Genomic DNA, 19605 nt, shown 5'->3' on the forward strand with positions numbered 1-19605 from the left:
TTAAAGTAAATGACAACATGCTAATTTACTTTGCCGAAATGACTTTGTGGAGGTGGAAATGGTATGTATATGTGAAGGGGTATGGGTGGGAAGGGTATATGAAGAGTGGATAAAGAGTGGGTTTGAGAAGCCTGGATGGACCACCCATTAAACTAAAAGAAAGAAAAAGGTAATTTACCTCGATGAAAACATGCAGAAAACTCCAATCAGCCATAGGATATGGCTTTCCCCCATTTCCTGTGACTACCGTACCCAGGGCATGACATGTGACAATGCCTTGACGCAGTGCCACGCTTTCCCCCAAAGCTTTGGATGTTTTTGCCTCTCCAAAACGTGTACCCAAGATGATCCCTCTCATTGCTTTTTCCTCTCACACAGCTTCACAGCCATATCAATGGGCAGAAGGCACATGCCAGGGAATGTTGTGGCGCTTTTATTATATTATTATGGTATTATGGTATTTATTGAGCGTGGACCTAGCATCGAGAAGCAACTGAGCTCTTTACAGAGGTATACAACAATACAGATACATAACAGAGCCCTTTTCAGAGGTAACAACAGAACAGATATACAGAAAGCGGTAGGATACAGAGGGTCACAGAGGACGGGTACAGCAGTACCAGGTGGCGGGGTTGAAAGGAGCTGGCGGAGTCTAGTGAGTCAGGTGGCACGAGCGGCGACATGAGGGCCTAGGTCTTGAGGCAGAGAGATTCCTTGAAGAGGTGGTTCTTGAGTTCTTTTCTGAATTGTAGGAGCATCTAGGATCAATTCTCCAACTGGTTTTACACTGGAAATGTCAAACCCTAGGTTGTAAGTCCATTCACCCCACTGGTCATATAGAGGTTTAGAGAAGGGCTCCCCACTATGTCTCTTGAAGTTGTATCGCAATTGACTAGATCCGGGATCTGCAACCTTTGGCTCTCTAGATGTTTCTGCCTACAAGTACCATCAGACCTAGCCAGCATACTAAACAGTGAGGGATCATGGGAGTCATAATCCTAAACATCTGGGGAGCTGGAGGTTGCAAGCCCCTGCACTACATCACACATGCACGTGAGCTGGTGCGGGGTACCACATGCGAGGTTAGAATGCATGGAATTCCTGTAGTACATTTCAGTGGGCTAGCACTAAGCATACTGTAAGCCTATTGCCAGTTTAGGGAACATTTCCTAGCTGCATGACGATTCCCTACAGAGAGTTCTTACCTCAGCAGCTTTCATTTGTCCATATGTCTGATCCATTGACCATCGGCTCTCTTTCAGTTTCAAGGGAAGTGGTATGGCGTCGTTGCAGCATCAAACTGTACTGAATTCATGAAAATGAAGTCCAGCATGAAGATGAAGATGCCAGTTTCCATATTCCGCTTGCTTGAAAACGGGGACATGGCAGTCGACTTCATCTTCGCAGGGTAAGTGTTGAGCAAAGTCAATCAGTAGGCCACGCATTACTGGCTGCAATCAGTCAGTATAAAAGGGCAGAAGGTCAGTCTGATGGAAAGAGGGCATGGGGGATTCCATTGCTGCAGACTTTCATAGTTTTGGACGTAGTCAACAATGGTAACAGAGTTTAAAAATAGATCACAGGGACCCTTCTTAGGAATTCTCTGATACCGCAAGATCAGTAGGCCTGGGTAGAGCAACCCCAAATTATTTTCCCTAAATGTTATACAACAAGAGGAATATCTCTGTACCGGGACTGAGAGTTCCTGGCCAGTGCACCTGTTCTTAATCTAACACCTTCAGACCTCTGGGATTGGACATGCTCCCTGCCTCCAGATAGGCATCCCAGTACGGGGGAAACACCTGCAGATCCCCGGGACTTCCACAACCCCCCCAGGTCAGCATCACTGTAATTCCCAAGAGCTACCCATCAGTATTTCAGAGCCTGCACTAAAAAAAGAATCGAGAATGCCATTTCTAAATATGCTCTAACACCACCAGGTTAGTGTATCTGAGCCAGATTTTACACCCTCAGATCAGTATGATTGTACGTTTCCATCACCTCCGAATGAGCATCTCACGGCCTGCCCTAACACCTCGAGATCAGCATCTCGGAGCCCACTCGAATGCCACCAGTTCATGAGGTGCATCTGCTGAACCACTCCAGACCAGGATCTTTGCATCTGCTCTAACACCCACAGATCCAGGTCAGTATCCCAGAGTCTGCCATAACAGTCTGTGGACCAGAATTGCTGAGCCTGCTCTTACACCAACAGATCATTATGTCTGTTCAACCCAAGTTGCAAAAATTCAACTGCACTCTCAAAACTGTAGGAGGACCTGCCATCATGCACAAGCCATCATGGCCATGCACTCTCCTGGAAGAATCCATCTTCTTCTCACTGGTGCTCCTCGCATGGTAATTCCTCTCACTTCATCAAAAATGATCACCGCTCACGTGATCTTCCACTGACCACCCAGAACCAACTGAGGAAATCACTGACCTTGAAGGTTAGCACACTTGTTACACTCAGAAGAATTGTGATTGCTAGCTAATTGTTTTCACCAGAAGTGTTGTGAAGGTTAGCCAATTTAGTGCTGTGAGAAGAACTGGGTAGGTTAGCAAATGTGTTGCACTTAGAGGAATTGCAAGGGCAGCCATGTATCGCAGTGGCGTCTATAGGAATCAAATTTAGGGGGCACAGAGGGGGCCACAGACAAATGCAGGGGGGCATCTATAAAAGGGCAATGTGTATACTTTTCCAAAATTGACCCGAGCAAAGTGGTCCAAAGTGGCAAAGGGGAGGTAAAAATCATGCATTTGCACAGCAAGCAATTATGTTGGAAAGACATAAAAACAATCTAGTACATCTGATGCCAGGTCTGTGCATGGTGGTGGTGGCAGCTGTGGGTGGTCGTGCAGTGGATTTGTGGTACGTTGCACCTAACAGAGTTTAATGGTCAAAGTATTAAAAAGAGGTAGTGGAACGATGTTCCGCCTGCCCGCCAGCCTTTGTACATCCCTCTACTCACCGTCACCCCCCGCTCAATTCAAACTCCATACCTGGTCCTTCCTTTCCTCCACTCCACTCCACTGTACTGTCAAGACTGACAAACCACAATGAGAGAAAATGCATATAAATGACCACCTTTAGTGTGTCATTGTCCCCCACAGGATGCAGCTTTATACAGCCCCCCCTTCAATCAACCACCATTCGCACCTCCTATGGAACATGCCCATTACTATAGCCATCCCTCCCCCGCGCCCATTACCTGCAAAGACCTCTGTGCCTACAGCCATTCACATACATGCCAACATTTTGCAGCATCTGGAAGGGAGATTCTGCTAAAGAAAGAGGGAGAATCGAATTCTCCCATTTGGATTGCACTGGGATATGAATTATTTTAGTCGGGAGAAAGCAGCAAAAAATAATTATTAAAAAATAAGGAGATTCCCGACTAATTTGGGAGGGTTGGCATGTCTGCATTCATACACAGATTACTGGCAAGCTGGACTTTTTGACTGCTTTGGATTCCCAAGCCAGTGTAACACCTCAATGTGCTATCTCACAGGTGCTGGATAGGTGTTTTTTTCATTTATTTCAACCGACAGCTTGGGAAATGGGATATAAACCAGTGCTGGAAATGGACAGCATTTACTGGTGGAACTCACCCCCTCCCACACTTCACGCACAGGGCAAGAGGTAGTAGGTGAGGGGGGATTTCCAGTGGTCTGTGCGGGACTGAAGGTTGTAGCTAGGTGCTGAATAATGTGGGTGCCCTGAATATAGGATGCTGTCTGCTTTGCATAAAAACAAAGTGCATTTTGGGAACATAAGAATGGCCACCAATTGATTAAACATGTTTGTAATAGTAATCCAAACGAGCATTCCCTCCGAACATGCAATGAATACTTGGTTGCTGCCCATTTCATTTACCAGAATAGTCACCATGACAGTAAAATGTGGGCAAAGCATGAGACATATACACAGCTTTGTATTGTTGTTTCACTTGTGTTTGGGCTGTCTTGCTGAGCAAAGGATTTTTCTGAGGCAGTTTGTGAGTGCTGCATATATCGTGCTGGCATTGAGAGTCAAGATTTCTAATGCACAGCAGACTCACGGCATTAAGGAGATTTGTGGAACAAAAAAACATCTTCAACTTCAGGTATTCATGGAATAGTGCTCTGGCAAGGTGATTGTTGCAGGAGCGCAGCTCCGTCTTGTTCTAGCCCAATTCCTCCCCTGTATGAAAGACATTCCCAACTTAGATTTTATATACCAACCACAACTGATCAATGGGCCGGTTCTTGCTGGGTCCGAGATCCGGCATCAGATGTCTCCCCAGATCTCAGACCCGGCCTCCCTCAGTCCTGACACGGCTTTACCAGGACCTGAGCTTCGCGGACAGAAGCTGGGGGCATGGTTATCTAATCTGCTCTGTCCTCCTTTCATTCGTGTGTTTGCATGGCTTATTTACCTAGCCTGTTTTCTTCCTTCTGGCCTGAAAGGACACCAGGGAAATCAATGGTCCATGACTATCACTGGGGTGGGGACCCTCACTGTTACAAGCAGGCGTTCTACATGCTGGGCACACTATTGTTTTTCCCAAATGTGGAACTTACACTTTCATAGAAAAATAAAACGTAATTTCCAAAAATGCTGCTTAAACTGGACTTCACCAGTTTTCTTTGAAATGTGTTTCTTTTTTGACAGACTACCACGCAAATACCCTGTACATGTTGTGCCCCTTCCTTTGATGTTATATGCTTATCAAACTGCTTAATCACAAATAAATCCTTCTGTTGTGCTGATAGAACTTGTTAGGAAATTAACCTGTGGCTTCATGGGTGCCAACTTTTGATTTTCACTACATGGGCAGAAATACCCCAGCTCTGCCCTGAATATATGCAAGCAACCAGCCCAACCTACCAACTGGCCAAACACGTTTTATAGCACTTGTTTTTTATAAGGACTTGCAAAACGTATTACGATTAAGAACCAGTTTTTAACATATAACAACTCAGAAACTATCTCTCAACCTGCTGAGCTAGCCTGGTAGCCTTCAACTGTAGACTGTATCTATGGATCCCTTATTGCACTAAAACCACTACATTACCAACAGTATTGTGGATGAACTACTTCCGTGGGAAGTGATTTAGAGTGGAATTGATGTACAGTGTGGAGTTTAGAAAGAAGCAGCATGAATGAAATTGCACCATTTTTAAACTATTTTAAACATTTCCTTTGAGTGGAGTTGAACTGCCAGCTCACGCCCTCAGAACTCTGCCCCCTCCTCTGAACTCCGCCCCAACCCAGGCCCATGTGCTAGCCCCTTTCAATTTTTTCCATTTCCACCACTGAATTCCGAAGCAGTCTATTGAATAAAAACAACACCAAAATATGATGTGCGAGATAGCAGAGTGAGTTGTTATACTCGCTTGGCTGGATTGATGCTGCTTTATTTCAATAGACTGCTTGGACTGGTGTTGTTTTACCAAATTGGGAATGGGTTTTACATCCCAATTCCCAAGCAGTTAAAAAAAACAAAAAAAAACGGTACTAATCCAGCCTTGGCAAGATGGCACAGTGGAATGTTGCACTGTTTTGTCATCAGCCCTGCTCATGTTCGAATCCCCAGTAGGGGAGATGTTTCAAAATAAATAAAACACCATCGTTGTAGTTCCCGCTTTGCCCCAGAAGGCAATGCATTTAATTTGACACTTCCTGCTAGGCGCATGCAGTACGTCCTCATGAGTCATGGCATCACTCCTGACATCATGAGGATGTTCGGGGCACTCATTGCTGCGGAGGGGGTGGCTACAGGGCAGACACAGGGTTTTGTAGGGGAGGCTGGTGCCCCCCCCTGGCCCTACCCTAGCAAGGCCACTGATGTATTGCACTCAGATGATTCTTCGATGGTAGCCATTGTATTACAGCTATATCGTATTATTGTTTGAATCTAGTTTATTGTAATGTAGCCACTGCATTGTAATCCAAGTGAAGGCAGAATGTAACCTGGTTTTGGAATATAGGTGGCTGCAAAATGTAGCCATTGCATTGAATCTAGATGGCGTTAAGTGTAGCCTTTGCATTAATCTAGGCAATCATCAGAATGTAGCCAATGTATTGAACCCTTCACACCTAATGCTAATGGAAATTAGGCAAAGGCGCTACCACCGACCTGCAGGCATGCCATCATACACCACTCAAATACACTTTGCACAACACCTCTGCCATAGATATGCAGCTCTTGTTCACGACAAACATTTGATAGATCCCTGCACACTTAATGACTATCTCGCTCTCCAATACCCTCTCTAGACTGCCTCTCACCACCCATCCACAGGCCGGCTCGCATGTGTGGCTAGCATGGACTTGGCCATCCCTCCAAATCTTCGTACTGGCCTTTACGCACACTCTCGAATGTTCCCATACATGGACCTTGGTACCCAGAGGACGTTCAACGTACAGCGCGTTGTGACCATGCCAATGGTGAAAGGCGCTAAACAAATTATGAAATACAATACAACTATTTCCATCAGCTCCCCCAAACCTTTTCTAGGAGACCTAAGCTTCCTGCATTTTCCTTTGCCAAGAAGCTGCAGATACACTCTTTAACATACTTAACTAACAAAATGTCACCTAACTAACTCTCATCAAAGGCAACATCCAAAACATGCTGTTTGCTCCAACACCATTCCTAGAATACTGTTTCAAGACACCAATGAACTAGAGATATCACTATGAACTCCCCATCATCATATATTTAAAACCTTAATCCCACCAAACACCATTACTATTATGTGTCTTTTATCTGTTTGGAATGCATAGGCAACAAGACACACAAAACACAGCACCACCAGGATTCTGCAAGCATCCCTCAATGAACCAATCTCACGGATGTCAACATGAAACACATTGATGGTAATTAGGGTGGAACGCATATGTAGTTGGTTGTTGCATCCTTTCGTGCTAAAAGGTGACACTGCCCTAAAAGACAAAGACCATTTTCTGTATGGAGCAAAAAACCAGTTTTGGGCTTATATGCATACCCACAATGCCTTGCTTTGTGGATCTAATATGCAGTTAACCTTTCAGTGATGACTAGTTGGAGGTAATCTGTTGGGTGTGTCTCATTAGCAGAAAAAAATCTATTCTACTCACATTAAAGGTGGAATGTTTTTCTTACTTTTTCATAAACCCATCATAATATTGATGGTGTTTACTGAATCCCCAATGCTTCAATCTCAATTCCTTGGAGAGGAGGGAGCAGGAGCAGAAGCTTTGCCACACCGATAATCCCCAATTACAGAGAAACGTGCATGTGGTTGGTTGTTTCACCCTTGAGTGCTGTCAGTCTTGGGTTAATAAAGCTATGTATAATCTTGTCCTGCCCTATAAGACATTGAAAATGTGCTGCTTGGGGAAAACAGGCAAGCTTTTAAGATAATGTGCCTACCCATGATGCACTACTGTGTGGCTCTGATAAGGAGGTGAACTTCCAGTGATGGCTACTTGTTAGCAATGTGTTGTGTGTGAGTTATTAGCAGAAATGGCACCATTTAATAATAACTATCATAATAATAATGGTAATATGAATGTTGTTCTTTTTAATAGAAGCATATCACCAGAGTGATTGGTAACCAATGCTAGTTATTAGAGTCATGACAACACACATGCAGAGATTTTCTCAGGTAAGTGCAGAAAGTGTTAGTTGTGCTATTGATCAAGAAACGTACCAACCTATATGAGGGGGGTGTGCCATTTAATCTTTATTTTTTAAGGTGGGTATATTGCTCTGTATACCCAATGTCTCTAAAATGTACATATAACGCGCGTGAACAGCACAGTGTTTCATACTGTGCACTTCTATGAAGTTCATTATTTAAGCTATATTTTCTAGGGACAATATCATTGCTGTTGTGGAATATGGCTTGAAGTCATTTTATTAAGTGTGCTACAGTTAAAATAACTTTTCAACTATTATTATTAGGTTATTATTGAGTGCAGACCTAGCTTCTGGAAGCAATGAAGCGCTTTACAATCATAGGGGGAGGAACACAGTGAGGGAAGCAGAGAAAACACTCAAACATCAAATTGCATAGTCAAAATACATCAAAATAGATGTATCCAAATTCATCAAATACATACATTGTTCTATATACATACATGTATCTACAGGTTCCTAAATTAGCTTATGTTTATATAACAAATTCATTATAAATCATTACTAAACGCAGTGTTCAATGATAATGTGAACTGATCAGCTGTTTAGGAAGTCAATACGCTTCATACTAGCTGTCCATAACGTGCAAAGGGAGCTCACGCGTGAGATCGCTGAGCCGGATGAACAAACTGCCCAAAAGGTCTCGCTTTCATTAGGTTCCATATTATGTAAACATTTAGAAAAAGTCCTTACATGTAAGGTGCTTAAGCAAGGACTCATTTTAACATTGGAAGATTCATAGGTTTAGGCTTTGCGCTGCTAATTAGGGTGCCAACACATTCCTGTGACGCTGCGCTGTTATACACTCGATCATTAATTAACATCGCTCTTATAAGGATGGAAGATGTCATACTGTCTAGAAAGTGTGCAGCTGTCTGCGTGGTATGTCAGAATATTCATCTGGCATCTTACCAATGACTTGCATCTCTCTGTATTTTTTGATAAATGTCTTAGGTTTCTCTTCTATGGCAGGAGAGTTGTACTTGAACCTCCTTTGAGGTTATCTGAGGTCCTATAAATCTCCATGGTAGTTACTGGCCAGCTGCCAGCCAATGATATTGCAATATTTAAACAATGCACACCTGTCCAATTTACAATAGGTTTTTACAAATTGTCTTAAAAGATTCATCAGCCATTGGACAAGGGTGTTCACTGGTGATGTATCTGCTTAACGATGTCATAGGAAACTGCATCAGCTTAGGCCCTTATTTTCAGATAATGCTACTAGATCCTGGACGTTCATGTACTAGGTCTCCAGTTAAAAGGTTTTAAGTTGGAAAATGGAAGTTTGTAAACTTGTAAGTTCGATTTTCTATTTTTTACCCGAATGTATATTTGAACTATCTGCCTTTTTATATGGAGACAGGTTTATTGAACAAAGTCATCAATGCATATACTTATTAAATTAGTTGGAGAACAATTTAACGAGGAGATATACCAAACCCCACTTAATAGACTTTGTTGTTTTATGTGTGCTGCTTTACATACTTTCATTTTGCTTTCCTCCCGGGTGCCTTCCTGTCTGTTTCTTGCATTTACAATGAGCTGGGGAAAAATTGATCACATTATGAAGTCCCATGTAGACTGAGTTTGCAGCATGGTGAGAACAACCTGTTTTTGTCTTTCATTTTGTGGAGGGTTCTTCATTTTAGATTGGAGGGTGATAACATCTATTCTTTCACCTCTTCCCGGTTCCATGTCTTAAAATCGTGGCAAAAATGGCTGTGAATACAAAATATTGTGGCAAAAATGCAGTGGTTTTGCCGCCACAATCATGTAAAAGATGCAAACTTTTCAACATCTATGGAAACCAGATACGTGTCGAACAGCTTTTGGCGTGCCTGGCTCTGGTAGGAAAGGTGGAGGTGGGGGCATTCTGGCGGCTGCCATGGTGGAAATGCTGCTTATGGGCTGAAAACCCAACCTCAATGTTGCACACGATTTGGAATCACTGAAGGGCGCAGCTCGAAATATTGCTGCTGGAAACTGTCACTTTTACATTGTCTTACACTGTCTCTTGGCCGTGTGGGTTTCTTGCACTGATGAAGTCTCTAACTCTCTGCAGTGTCTCTTTAACGTTTGCCCCAGTGACACCTTTTCCTTGACTAGACCTTAGGGGCTTTAGGGGCTTTACTCCTTAATGCCTGTGTTGGCATCCTCCATATAGTCAGATGAACATGACAGCACTCCACAGACCCCCTGTGCAGTGTCCGTTCGGGTGCCCCTTGCTCCCAATCCTGCTGCATACACTTACGGAGTGTAATGTTTGTTTACAGGCTCCATGGGCCTAGCCTGTTGAGTGCTTCGCTGGCCCCCGTTGCAAGTATAAGAGCGTAACCCACGCAACCGGTCACCTGGCTCCGTCGACGAGCACGAGCGTGAGGCAGCCCGCAACCAGCCTAATTCGCTGTAGGGACCACTGCCCTGTTAACCCCTCCTTTGTCTGGGACACCCTCACCTGCAGGAGCCGAGGACAACAGAGCAGTGTCGTCAGGGACTGGTGAGGAATCCGGGGCCCGAGTGCCGTTCAGCAGAAACAAGGCCAGACACCACAGCACCCCCCGCAGCAGGCCCGCTCTCCTCGTGGCCAAAATGAAGTGCATTGCTAGGAAACAATAGGTAAGTTTCAGGCGTTATTGAGCAGGCCCACCCGGAGCGCAGTGAGGCACCGCCACTCAGCTCGTCCTCCTGCAAATGTCACCCCTGTCTCACGAGCCATCATGGAACGCACAAAGCACGGCTCGTGAGACTGCAGCCATTCCAACCAAAACAACACATACCGAATCATTACAAGTTCCCTTCATGATACCCCAACCTAGATAGTGTATCACCATGGACTCATCTCTATAGGAGTAGGGAGCTGCCATGGACAATTTGGAGACCCACAATTTGTTGTCTCAGGAGGATAGTGCACTGCATATAATTTTTGCCAAGTTCAACACAATTTTCCTTGCCCCCAGAGCATTCCAGATATTGCTAATGTGTCAGAGGGTGTTCATCTACATGGACAATATGACCGCGATTGTCTGCTTGAACCAACAGGGTGGTGTTTCATCTCTTCTCCTTTGCCATCTGGCCATGGAAATGTGGTAGTGGTCCCTACAATGAACATCTTCCCAGTAGCTACTCATCTTGTGGGGGAGCTCTGCATTCAGATATAATCATTGAGCAGACTTTCTGAAGGCCAGCACAGGAACTTCCTCGGAGACAGACCCCTTTGGTGAACATTATGGCTCAACAATAATTTCCCTCTCTATGTCCCATTGAAAGGGCAATGTGGTGATGCATTGCTCATTCCATGTGATGGGGCAACTCTTAACTAGATTCCTCTGCTCCTTCTGATTCAGAAGGTGCTTCACAAGTTGAAGAGTTCTCAGAGCTGTTTCCTGCTTCTCCTAACTCCAGACTGGACCTCTAGGGTATCCTAGAGCTGATCTCGATTCCTCCATGGCCCCTTCCCCAAGGCCGGATTGTCTATCTCAACTGAAGTTCAGGTCCTTCATCCCTCCACTCAATCTAGTTTTAAGTGACTTAGTATTTGAGGGGCTTGGTCTGTCCCAAGATAATTTGGCTATCATTAAAGCTGCAAGAAAATCATCTCCTTGGATGATTTTAGAGAAAAGAGGACAGACTTTTGTTATTGGAGCCTGCACAATGGGGCACATCCCCTGTCATCCTTGGATCATGTTTTCTCATGTATGTGTTATCTAGAGAGTTCCAGGACCTTCCTGGGTTCCTGCCACACTTATATCTCGGCTATTGTCTCACTTATATCTCGGCTATTGGCTAATATATTAATGGGGGGTTACCTACTTTTCGCAGGCTAAGTGGGCAGTCAAGAGACACTTTCATGGCCCACTCAGGAAGCATCTGCCTGCTCGATTACTGCATCCTCCCTAAGAACTCAATATAGTGCTCTTTTCCTTAGTGTACAAACCAGTACTATGGTTTCGGACAATGATTGCTTGGTGATCTGGAAGATGGTCTTGCTGGCTTAGAGGATCAATGAGCTTCAGGCTCTCTGCTCATCTGGGCTTTAATTGATTTTCCAGGGGAGCAGGGAGACATCCTGGACTCATCCCCAAGGTGGAGCTATCTGTCCACCTCGATGGAGAGATCTCCCTTCAAGACTATTTCCTGGATTATTTTCCAGAGGGCGACCATGCTCTTCTTCATTGCCTGGATGCAAATGGTGCACTAAAATTATACCTGGAACAGACAAAGCCTTTCCGATCCTTGGATCATCTTTTTGTCACCTTTGGGGTCAGTGCTTAGAAACCTCTGGGTACTAAGCGTGATATATATATATATATATATATATATATATATATCCTAGAATGCTACAAGCTTTGGAATGTCTCTCCTCCAAAAGGAATACATGCCAATAGGGTCTACTCTAAGGTGGCCTTGGCTACCTTCTAGAGACAGGATCCTTTGCAAGGCAGCTACCTGGGTCTGCAACGCACAGTTTTTGCAAACGCTACACAATGGAAGTCAATTCTACATCTGATGTGCCATTTGGACAGGCTGCCCTGTGTAACGTTTTTTGTCAGTGAAGTGTTCCGTCCTCCTTGTACATTTTGGAGCTTTACATCTCTCAGGAGAATGGAGGAAAGGGGACAGAACAAGAAGTGCAAGTTGCTCACCGGAGTGACTACTGTACTCCTAGTCCATAGTCCACTTTCCTCCATACACCCCTCCGACCTTCTTTGCTAATATGCTGTTAGCCTTCACCAGCAAAGCAACTCAAAGGACTGACGGGTAAGGTGTGGCACATTCGCTTGGGCGTCTCTAGGCAGGGGGGTGTCCACTAGACATGCATGCAACCCTCCATTTTATTTTTTTAATCTGAATACTGCTGCTCAACATGCTCCTTGACTGTCCCCATTTCGGGCAACTTCCCAGGAGCATGGAGGAGGCAGTATTATGGCCTAGCAGTACAACATTCAATACAATCAGTAACTTGTACTGACCACATTACAGGCCGCACTGTACTGCAGAATGCATCAGAGAAGTCTTTTGGCTTGCACCAATTGTCATTCAGAGAAAAGGAGCACAAAGGGCCCAAACAGGAACTAGCAAGGAGCTTAGGAGCATCCCCAATCAGAAGGAGGGCAGACTCTTGACATCTCTAATCTCTTAGCCAATCACGCTGAGCTTGCTCCCACACGTTCATGTCAGTTGCTTTCTGCCTGCAGTCCCATGTCCAGGTCAGTGTACGGACGCCTACTCCAGTGCTTCGAGCCAGTATGTCGCTGCCTGCTCCAAGAGCTCCCGTTTAGTAGACATGTGCCTGCTCTAATGCCTTCAGGTCAGCTTTGCTATTCCTTATGTGACTTCTCTTCGACCATACATTTGTGCCTGATCGCACAACTCTAGATAAATATAACTGTGCTACACAAGTCATTATATAAGGGCCTGCTCTTACACTTTAGTGTCTCTTTACCTGTTCTAACAACTCTAGGTCAGCAGATCTTTGCTTGTTGTAACACCTGTCGATGAGTTTGTCTATGCTTCTCTAATACCTCCAAAAACAGCTGTCTGTCGGTGCCTGCTCTTAGTATATCCGGGTCTTCTGTAATACCTTCGCAGTTTGCACACCTGTACCTGCTGCATCATCTTTTGGTCGGTGCATGTGTGTCCGCTGTAACAACACACGTAAGGTATACATGGGCCTATTCCCTACATTGACTCACTGAATGTCTACATTGCAAATTCAATCAAACTTCAGAACTGACTTACTTAGGACTTATTTTTCACCATTAAACTATTCAACCTGTTCTTAACAGTTAAAAATGGTACTCGTCAGTCACCCATAAGAAGTAGAGAACCAATATTTGCAGAGTTCTTAATGTATTCTCCTGGAGAAAATACCAGACCTTTCTTTTAAGGTTTTTAACGCAAAATGTTGTTTTGCTGTTAATGTTAAGAAGGGTGAGATGCTTCACACACCCTCCTACAAAACAACATGTTTCATTTGGTTCCTAGGTTATTTTCATGGGGCACAAAACAAAATACCAACTTTACTTTAAGGTAATAACAAATTGCAAAACCTTTTTAGAACTTAGAATCGGCCGCCATTTTCTTGTTTTTAGCAAAGTAGGTGCACGATACTGCGTAGCTTAGAGTTTTCTTTTTCTTTTGATTGAACAAATAAAGAAAAATCAAATGTGATGGAGGATTTTCCAAGCAAAACAAACAAACACTTCCGTGTAACATGCAAAGGAAGGTTTTGGTGGAGAACCACATGGATACAAATTCCATCATTTCCCAATATCATATAGTGCAAGATTATGGATAGGCCTAACTCCAGCAGCAACATTATAATGTATTACATCCTGCTTTCCAACATGTCTAGGCGAGTTTCCCTGCGACTTCTGTCATAACAACAGGCCAGTCTATTGGCACCTGTCGTGATGTATCAGACCGTTCTATGAACGTTTGCTGCAAATGTTTCGTCGACCTGCACTTTCGCCGAATTTCTTTCACCGATTTTTGCACTTTTCTCAGTGGCAAAATGTGGGGGAGACCCCCGCACCTCCCTTACTATACTTCCCACCCGTAAACATACCTTACCCCCACGTACCATGTGCATTTTGCAGCCAAAAAAAACGGCAACAAAATTGGCAAAAACGCATTCGGCGAAGCGTAGGTCGGCGAAAGTGGGCTAGACCGTACCGGACACCATGTCTGTGTCTGCTATGACATGTTCTGATCAGTATCCGTATGATTGCTGTTGCACCTGCGAGTCTGCATCTCAGTGCCGCTTACCCATGTTCAGGTCAGTATCTTTGGACTTGCTCTAAGTCTCCAAGTCAGATCGCTTTGTGTGCTCCATCAGTTCCAGGGCCGTGTATCATCTCTGCCTGTTTCAACACCTCCAGATTATTATATGTGTGCCTGCTCTTAAATGTCTGCAAGTGCCCCGGTGCCTGCTCGAACACCCCCAGGTCAGTATTGCAGTGGCCTGGCTAACCCATGTAATAAGCCCAAGACTATCTCTCCCAGGACACATTCAAAACAGGCTGAGGCATTACAGAAGTAATTGGAAAACTACAACTTGGAATCTTACTGCTTGAATGTTTGTTTTTTCTTTTTACACTTCTCTATAATAGGTGTCACACAATTATTGAGTTTAATATTGCACATTCTGGATATGTGTTTTAGGTCCGTGTTACAAGTTTGCCGGTCGGGAAAAAAGTGCCAAAAGTGCCAGTAACAGCGGTTACCGGCACCCTTTCCGGACCAGAAAACTAAGAGTCTGCCGGTAGAGGCTGTGAATCACCGGTAGGACTGACCTGCAGGTTGTTTTGGCCCCTACTGACAGATTTTTCACTGAATCACCGGCACCGTTAGTAATGGTGCAGGTGCTTCAGGGTTCCCATTCCCGTGGATGTCCTCCGCCCATAATATCCGGGTATTACCAGGATATCGGCTGGCAGAAACAGTAAGGTGAATCAGCTGGCAGGGGTGGACCGGGATATATGGAGCGCTCAGATTTCCCGGTAGGCCTCTGCACCCTGAGCCTCTTCTGTGTGTTAACCTATTTTATTAACACATTTTCGTATAGCAAAAGGGTTTGGCTTGCTAAAAATGGGCCACTTTGAACATTCTTTCCGGGGCTTCTTTTGGTTCCCAGTCCACCCCTGTCTGCTGGTAACACACTGGTGCTATCGGCGGGTTACCAGCAAATGCATAATGAGGGCCTAGTAGTCTGTTACAACCGGCATCATTAGTTTCCTTATCACAGCTTTCGCCTTCGCCCTCCTCTTCTTAGTCATAGCTCAATGAATGTTCATATGGTAATGACTAGGCCTGCGGTGCGCATGTGTGTGGGATTTATGAATCTATAAAAGAAGTTGGCAGGCAGTCAGTTAGCCAGTGGGAAGAGTGGAGTAGACAAATTAGGCAAACAAGCAGTGAGATGCTGCGTGCCTTTCGGTAGAGAGGTAGTAGGTGTCATGCAGAAAAAGATTAGGACAGTCTGTGGTGGAAGTTTATGGTAGAATTCGTTTGGTTGTGTGGGATTTTATGGGATCAATTCAAAACTCCCAATGTGTGTAGACCTTCGTGCAGCAGGAGTTACAAAAATGATCTCTCTCGCTCCCTGTCTCCTACCCACCCACCTTTTCCCTTCCTTACTCACCGCGGGACACCCCAGGTGCCCCCGTCCTACACTCACACCCACTGACTTCATCTCCAGATCCCACAGCTCCGCCCTGTTTTTACCCGGGGGACACTCTGAGGTCCCTGTACTCCTTTCTGCCTGCTCTCCCTACCCCTCCCCAAACCAGAGACTTTTTGTCCCGCCTCCTGATCAGCCCATCTCCACGCCCCACATAAGGCTCCTCCTCCAATACCATTCGCTTCCTGGATCGCGCAGTGGATGTTGCGCACTGGAAACAGTTCCATGTCATAAAAACAAACCAATAAATAAAGAATTAAAAATCCCTCCCCCAAACGCCTGTTTCCCCTTGCTAAAAACCCACCCTAAGCCACTCCCCACAGGATTTAACCATTTACCCCACCACCACATGTATTTTCGTTATTTTTAATTTGTTATAATTGACATTCGTTATTTATTCTTCGTTATATTCACGGTATACCACTGGAAGCATGTGCACCGACCATTTCCCAATGCACCTGTGTAGGGTTTGACCCCAGTGAGTCAGTGTTGCAGTGGTCTTTGTCAGTGGGTTTTTTATGGGTTCTAGTTTTTAACCTTGCACTGGACCTTTTCAGTGAGGGACGGTTGTGCTGCCAATATCTGTGGTGGACCTGTTCTGTGAATGAGGGTGTGTGTATTATTGCTGCCTGCACGGCTCATAGGGCAATGTGTAAATGGGCATGGCACTTTTCTGGGGGAAATGTAGAAACATGCACATCAATGCGTACTTAAATGGGCCTTATAGTACATAGGTGTGAAGGCTGGAATCCAAGCATGTGAAGCTAATTCTAGGGTCTGAGTATGAGGATGTATGTGCATGTGGGATTGCAGCTGTGATGGGAACATATTTCTAGGATATAAGGAGGTGTGCAGGCATGTGGGGCTGAATATGTGAGGCTTCACGTGGGCAGGAGAAGCAGTCCTTGCTTATGAAAGCAGTATATGCGCATATCAGGTCCTACCTGGGTATATGATGGGTTATGATTTTCAGGATGGGCTTTCAAGGCTGAGCCTGGGGGTACGAAGGTGTTCCTTGCAGAAGAAGCCTGGATGTGGGCTTGCCAGGCTAGGCCTGGACTTGCAAAGGTGTTCCTGGCATATGTTGACAGGACAGGTCAGGATGGACCTGGACATGTGAAGGTGATCCTGAAATATATAGAGGCACTTAAAAAGGTTGCCCATTAGTAAAGGAGAGTACTTAATAACAAGGTCAAGTCTATGTTTCGGACACACTCTGAATGGGCATTGGGTGATCAATTGGTTCCGCCTTGTGTCTTCCGAGCATTTGATGCAGGCTCCAACAGTGCCAGGGTACCCCTATGATTTCCATTAATTGATGCCACTGATGAGCAGGTACATATTCATCAATTGATACTTGTGAGCATGTAAAGATGCAGTCATTGAGAAATATTGGTACACAATAAGATGAATGAGCAGGTGTGCGGAAATCAGATAGAACTAGGCAGTAGGTGCACAGATAAATGCTGGGATTCGTTTACAGGCACCAATATATACAGTATGCTAAAAGCAGAGAGCAGGCGCTCACTGATCAACCTTGAAACATACCTAGCAACTGAGTCTAGTAAACAGGTGCCTACATACCAGTAGCAGGTATTTATTCTGTAGAAGAATGCTATTTTGCTCATTAACATGCATACACACCTGTGTGATTTTTTCAGACCTAATGGATGCTTGAAGAAGGACATGCACTACAAGATGCTCGCCCCCGGTTATTACACTCGAAGCAGTAAGTACCATCTTTACAGTATCTTCTGCACATATCTTAGCAGACCGGTGCATCTAACTGTCTGTGCCATATAAATATAGCATAAAGTCTGTGGAACTCCAACCCTAGCATTTACACACTGTATTTTGTTTTTTTACAATTCCATTATTGTATATTAGTACCCAGCAAGGGGGGGTGTCGACCTCCAAGCCAAAGAGGAGTCTCAAAACTGGGGCATTAACACATGGTAAGCATGCCGTCCGAGTCTCCTCATAGCGGACGGCTGCCATCTCCCCCCCTCCCCCCGCCAGGATCTTAGGTAAGTGCTGCCCCATGGCCCACATCCCTGCATCTGCTTCACCCCACCCCCTTTCCCACATATTTTCCATCTCCCATCCCCGCACCACTCGCCTTCCACAGCCTGGTTCCTCACCGACGCGGGTGTTCCCGGTGCGTCCCCGCAGCCTCGTCAATGACCGTCATGGAAAGGGAGAAGGGACTACATAGGCCCATCTCTGGATCCATGGCTGCCATGTTTTAAATTTTGTTTTAAAAACAGTTAAGCAAACTATTAGTATCCGGTGCAAAGTGCCGGATACTAATAGCAATATTACCCTTGCAGTGTGGGGGCATTGCCGGACCTGGTAATGCCCTGGGCTAACGGTAAAATTCTCACTTTGCTTGGGCTTCTACCTGGCCCGGGGGAATTACCTGGCCCGGTAATGCCAACCCTGTTCGGGTGATATTACTTGAATAGGTGTATTAAGGGGAGTCCCTGATCCCTTATTTATAAAAGCAGTAACTTCCACTCTTGATGCATAGTATAACCTTGTCCTAATATCCTAGTGTCTACATGTTGCTGGATAAAAACCTGCTCTTTGGGTGCTTAAGAGCACCATAATTTTTCGAATTTCAAGGCAACCATATTGTATACTGCTGAACACACTAATGAGGGGCTTGCAGCAGAATTCCTACTGATATTCAAAACCATGGGCAAGAATTTTGGTTTCCCATTCCCTGTCTTTGCTTAAATTATTTCACACCTTTCATACCATTCTACCTGGCTTCTGACCCGATGTATAGAAAACACTTGTGCACGCCTTTCAGGAATGCATAATCGGCACTTTTGATCACAAATTGTTATCATGAGTGTATTCTGACATAGACCACATTGCAGCACTGTGCATAGCGTAACCCGCTGTTCCATAGAGAACTTCAATTGGAAGCCTTCTCACTTACCCACACCACCTCAGTTCCATGAAATGTGACATGAGATCCTCGATACCCAAACTTTCCCCTTCTGTAATGGCTTGACAGGCTGAAAAATAATGGTCTGGAAGGTTACCCAGAGCTGTGCCTGTGGTTATGTTTATTCAAACCCTTCCAGCCATCAACTTTTGGTTTTGCTTTAGTCACCCCGAGTGGGGCGGGTATGCCCAGACGTGGGTCCCGAGTCTGCTGGACCTAGAGATCCAAGCTACTCCTCACTGATGACGCCCAATAAGGCTGAGACATGTCTGGGGATGCTTGTGGTCTCGTGCAGAAGGGATGTGACCTAGCAGTTAGGACTGGACTGCTCCTTTAGGGGTGGGACCAGACCTGATTTGCATATGGTCTTTCCCCTTCTGTAATGGCTTGGCAGGCTGAAAAACGATGGTCTGGAGGGTTGCCCAGAGCTGTGCCTGCGGTTACAATTTATTCAAAACCTTCCAGCCTTCAACTTTTGCTTTTGCCTTAGTTACCCAGAGGGGGACTGGTATGCCCAGATGGGGGTCCTGAGCCTGCTAATCCTAGAGACCCAAGCTACTCCTCACTGATGACGCCCAATAAGGCTGAGACATGTCTGGGGATGCTTGTGGTCGTGTGCAGAAGAGATGTGACCTAGGAGTTAGGGCTGGACTGCCCCTTTAGGGGTGAGACCAGACCTGATTTGCATATGGTCTTTCCCCTTCTGTAATGACTTGGCAGACTGGAAAATGATGGTCTGAGGGTTGCCCAGGGCTCTGCCTGCAGTTACGATTTATTCAAAACCTTAGTCATCAACG

At 45.1% G+C, this 19605-nt stretch overlaps 1 protein-coding gene across 1 annotated transcript in view; it reads left to right on the forward strand.

Moving 5' to 3' along the window:
* Positions 1–19605, forward strand: part of LOC138473585 (lipocalin-15-like) — a 248165-nt gene that overhangs the window by 172194 nt on the left and 56366 nt on the right. Inside the window, exons 3-4 of the mRNA XM_069612156.1 lie at positions 1263–1408; positions 17514–17581. Coding sequence (XP_069468257.1) covers positions 1314–1408; positions 17514–17581 — 163 coding nt within the window. The 5' untranslated portion in view covers positions 1263–1313. The remainder of the gene's footprint in view (positions 1–1262; positions 1409–17513; positions 17582–19605) is intronic.

The sequence above is a fragment of the Ambystoma mexicanum genome, chromosome 8, assembly GCF_040938575.1.
Source record: "Ambystoma mexicanum isolate Mex_15411 chromosome 8, UKY_AmexF1_1, whole genome shotgun sequence".
Classification (NCBI taxonomy): Eukaryota; Metazoa; Chordata; class Amphibia; order Caudata; family Ambystomatidae; genus Ambystoma; species Ambystoma mexicanum.